Raw genomic sequence first — 4,824 nt, 5'->3', positions numbered from 1 at the left:
AACCACTTCTGAAAGCACCTCACTTGGGCCTAACAAGATGTATTTTTAATGGGCTGAGTTTGATCTAGTGTTTGGCTTGCTGTGCAGACAGCACTGTCTCTGCAGAAACATCTTTAATAGACTGCTATTAAAATTCTTCGTCAAACTGAAAAATGCTCTTGATTTGACGAGGTGAACCTAAATGCCCCTTTCCAGATTCGTACGTCTTACGTGGTCTCCAAGACCCTCCGCAGTGCTGTGCTGGCCGGGGTTGCAGACTGCCCTCTTGCCTGTGTGTGAACATCCTTGCACTGAGTTTCACAGGGCTCAGAAAGAGCCCTGAGCCAGTCCTGCTTTCCAGAGGGAGAAACCCTTCTTGGGGGAGGTGGAAGGTGGCCCAGCCAGCCTCCCCCCAGGCGGAGGGGTTTTGCTCCAAGGAGTTTCCCACGCCCGGTTATCTATCATTATGGAGACTTCACCTCCATGAGGACCTAAGGATTGAACTTTCCCTCCGCGTGCATGTCTAGGGCTGACCTTTGGTGTCTTTAACCTCACCCGTGCTCACCAGGCATAGGAGGGGTCGTGAGAGCCTTCTCCTTAGCCTGTCCCCTCCGTGTCCCTCAAGCAGAGCTGGTCCCCAGGGCTGTCAGCCAGCAGGCAGGGTCCCTGCTCCCTCACCTCCTGCCGGGTGTTCCCCCTGCCCAGGTCCTGGCCCCTCTCTGTCTGGTTCAGGGGTGTCCGTGCATTCAGAATATCGCAGGCCACCCCAAAAATTGTGGCTTGTGAAGTGGCTCTCCAGGAAACCCTCAGAAACCACATCAACGCTGCTGTTAGCCTCACCCTGAGGAGCAGGCAGCCTTTTGCTGCCGCCCTGGGTGGGAGCTCGGATACATCGCAGCTCCGAGATGCAAAGCCCTGCAGAGAGGGCAGGCTCAGACACGAGAGCCGGGAGGTTTACACGTGGAGAGAAAAAAAGGCCATGACTCCAGAGCTCAGATCGCTGCTTTTCCAGCCCTGTGGAGATACCAGCATGGGCTGAGATTGAAGGAGACGTGTGTCTGGTAGCGGACAGACAGTTTGGTGCAGAAGTCTGTCCCAGGCTGGTGGGAGACTCTCAGATGGGAGAGAGTGGGATTCGAGTCTCTGCTTGGCTCCCTGTCCCCAATTCCTGAGCTCTGTGTTGTGGGTACAAATGAGATGGGAACCACAGAAGACATTAATCGGGGGGGGGGGGACTGCAGATGGCAAACGTGTGTAAAGCATATGTGCAACGGAGATTTCTCTCCAGCTAGCACAAGAAATGATTCCCTCTTCTTCCTTTCCAGCCATGTTTCCAGGTCTGTGTCTCCCACTACGACATCTCAGATACAAGCCAGGAAGAAGAGGAGAGGGGTGAGTCTCATTTGTGTTGACCAGGGTGGCCGTGCTGTGTCTCCCTGGGGGTCAGGCTGGTCCTGGCTGTGTGCCAGGGCTCCCCGTGACATCCCCTGTGTGCAGCGGGGTGCTGTTGGCACGTCCGTACTGTGGGGACACGGTGCAAAATCGACTTTACACCGTTCCCTGCTCCTTCTCCTGCAGAGCTCTGTCCACAGCCAACTGGAGCTTTTTTGCAGAGATTTGTCCTCAAATCTGGCAGAGGGGTGGGGATAGGGGTGAAGGAGAGTGATTTTACCTGGGGTTATCACACCAGTCAGTTGAAGTTTCTGTGCTCAGCTTTTGCACCCAAAACATTTACATATATGGCCCTGTTCAAAGTGCCTCTCTCAACCTGCTGTAGCTGTTAATGAGGGCTTTAGACCCATGAGCTGTGGCCGTAAATGACCGTGGTTTCTTCTCTCCACTTGGAAATCTCCCGCAGATCATTGAGAAGCGGCGCCGTGACCGTATCAACAGCAGCCTCTCCGAACTGCGGCGCCTGGTGCCCACCGCCTTCGAGAAGCAGGTGTGTGTGTCCATGATTTCCACCCACCCTCCCATGCGGGCTGCGCTTCTGCAGTGTTAAGGGTAGAGCCCTCAGAATGAGAAAGTCTGGAGCAATGCTATGTCTTTCTTATCATCATCACTTCAGGGAGTAAGTAGGTGGTGAAACTGGGTGGTAAAACAATATTAACAAATATTCAGGAGCCCTGGGGAGGATAAATTCAATCCAGAAAGTGTTTTGCAGATATGAAGATGCACAGAAATGGGGATTTTCAATTTGCATTGGGGCATCTTGGGAAGGAGCTCTTTTTTCTGCTCACTTGATGGAAAAAACAGACCCGATGCCCTGCTCCAACCTGAGCGCTCCTGGACTTCAGGAAGGTTTCAGGGAGATCATTGGGCAAAACCCCGTTCCTGGGAGGCACAAAACCCTAGACCATAAAATGATGAATTACTCTTTTTTTTTTCTTTTTTCTTTTTCCCTGCTCCCAACACACAGGGGTCTTCCAAGCTGGAGAAGGCAGAAATTCTACAAATGACAGTAGATCACTTAAAAATGCTTCACGCCACTGGAGGAGCAGGTAAGAACTGCTCTTACAAGCATACGGGTCAGGTGAGAGTGAAATCCTAGATGGAAAATTCCCCGTCAGCCTCAGCATCAAGAAATACCTTGTTATGTGTGCCTTGCTGACACCAGCCGGCACCAAAACGAATGCTGCCCTGCCTGCTTCCCAAGGGAAGTCTTTTTTGAGGGAGGGCAAATGGACAATTCCTGCCCTGTTGTTTTTCATATGGGTCAGCATCCCATGCATCCATTTGGCAGACTGGGATTTGTGGGACAGCAAGTCCCACAGACCCCCAGGGAAGGCACTGCTGTCGTTGTCACACACCCCACTAAAAGCTGTCCAGCCAGAGACGTGCTTAGTCCTGCTCAGAAATGGAGCCTGCTTCCAGAAAAATTATATTAAACTCTTTACCTCTTCCCTGGGATACATTTCCTGCAGAGGCTGAATTCTGCATGGGGACTCTACAAATAAACAAGGCTTTTTTCCCTTTCTGTTCTTTTTTTTTTTTTTTTTTTTTTTCTGTGTGTCTCTTGGTTGTTATAAGAAGAGAGAGGGAGCCCTGTGCAAAATTCAACAAAGGTCTTATTTGTACTGAGACCTCAGTACAGACCCTCTGTCCTGTTCCAGTTAACAGGATGGAGATCACAGCTCCAGTAAAGAAGCCTCTGGCTTGCTTACCACCCATTTTTGGCTTGCTGGGGACATTGCTGGCATCCAGGCTTTGGTTCAGAGCTGTAACTTGGTCTGGAACATTTGTTTAGATATTCAGTTTGACTGCACTGCAACAAAGGGCTGTATTGTCACAAGAGACCCCGTCAAGCAAAGTGGTCCAGCGCTTCACTGTGCTGTGACATTCTCTGCTTTATTGCTTATCGTCTCATGAAGCTGCAAGTAAGGAGCGGAGGTTTAAAAACCAGCCATTGGGTGCATTTTATCTTGTTGATTTCTGTGACTTTGAGTTTTCTTCGCCCAGCGGTTTTGGTTCTGCCACTGTCCTGTGTCCTTCAGCCAGACGTCTGTTTAAATGAAGTATAAAGATTGGGACCCAGGCAAAGGAAAATGGTGCTAAGCTGTGCGTTGAGGAGACACAAAGTCCTGCTGTTCTGCAAGACCGGGGATGGCCCATTGCAAAGAGGGACCCAGCACCCATCTAGCCCACAGTAATGTCTCCAGCAGCGATAACTGATAGAGTCCAATAGGAAAAATTTCTTCCTTCCTGAGCACAGTTAATGAAACCTCTTACTTCTCACATGCTGGAGCAAGAGGCTTCATGACCCTGGCAGTTTTATCCCTATGAGATAACCGCAGATGCTATTCTCATGCACACAAATGTCCAGTCCTTTTGGACACCCACTTGGCTATCTGCTTCAGTAATATCACATGGCAGCAAAGTGCCTCAAGTGAAATGCATAGTGCATTAGAGAGGGTAGTGAAATCAAAGCACATTCCTGAGCTCCGCACGGACTTACTGTCACCCGTGTCCTCTCCCTACAGGCTTCTTAGATGCTCGAGCTCTGGCTGTGGACTACAGGAGTATCGGCTTCCGCGAATGTCTCACTGAAGTTGTCAGGTACCTGGGCATCCTCGAGGGCCAAAACGCTGCTGACCCCATCCGGCTGCGACTCCTCTCCCACCTGAATAATTACGTGGCAGAAATGGAGCCTTCACCTGTGGCCACTTCCCTCCTGCCCATCCAGACGTGGCCATGGTCCTTCCTCCACAGTGCTGCTGGCCCCGTGCAGATCCCCAGGAGGGAGGCTGCTCCCGCTCCGGTTGTTTTGACTGCATCTTCCCTGGCCTACCCAAGTCCTGCTGTGAGGCCAGCCCCGCTTCGCCGTGTCCCCAGTGACATGCTGCCATCCCGCCGAAGCTTCCTGGCCAGCAGGATGGCCTCTTCCAGCCGGAGGGCCCGAGGCACATCGGCCGTTGCAGCCGTGCCCAGGATGCCGTCGCCAGCGGGTGTATTGAGAGAGGGCTCGTCCAAGAGCAGCCAAATCGCGACATTCCTCTTCTCACCAGCCTCCACCGGCATCCCTATTCCACCAGCTTACACAGCACCTCCCTCCTTGGGCACTGCCGCGCAGGGACCTGGGATCAGGGTTGGGACATCCAGGATCTGCCGCTCCTGGGCGACTGAAATCGGGGCTTTCTGACCCTCCCCTCCCCTTCGGAGACAGGAATTCGTCAGCACTCATTGCCCACAGGCTTAAGAACAAACAGCTGAAAAGGCATCTTTCCTGCTTTGCAGAAGCCAAGGATCCTTAAAGAAAATTCTCTTTACTCTTCCCTCCCTCCTCGCACCGCCTTCCTTGCCTCGCCATCACACATCCGCTCCCTCGTGATGCCTCCAAACGTAAAT

At 52.1% G+C, this 4,824-nt stretch overlaps 1 protein-coding gene across 1 annotated transcript; it reads left to right on the top strand.

Annotated features, from left to right (window-relative positions):
* Positions 1-1,304: 1,304 nt before the first annotated feature.
* Positions 1,305-4,618, top strand: HEYL (hes-related family bHLH transcription factor with YRPW motif-like; the record flags this gene model as incomplete). Its single annotated transcript, XM_009710504.1, has 4 exons — positions 1,305-1,371; positions 1,838-1,921; positions 2,399-2,480; positions 3,960-4,618. Coding segments are annotated over 4 exons (892 nt in total), but the record flags the coding sequence as incomplete, so codon positions are not given.
* Between the last annotated feature and the right edge of the window lie 206 nt (positions 4,619-4,824).

Source organism: Cariama cristata, unplaced genomic scaffold, assembly GCF_000690535.1.
Source record: "Cariama cristata isolate BGI_N322 unplaced genomic scaffold, ASM69053v1 scaffold29990, whole genome shotgun sequence".
Lineage (NCBI taxonomy): Eukaryota > Metazoa > Chordata > Aves > Cariamiformes > Cariamidae > Cariama > Cariama cristata.
This window is presented reverse-complemented; position numbering and strand designations above follow the sequence as displayed.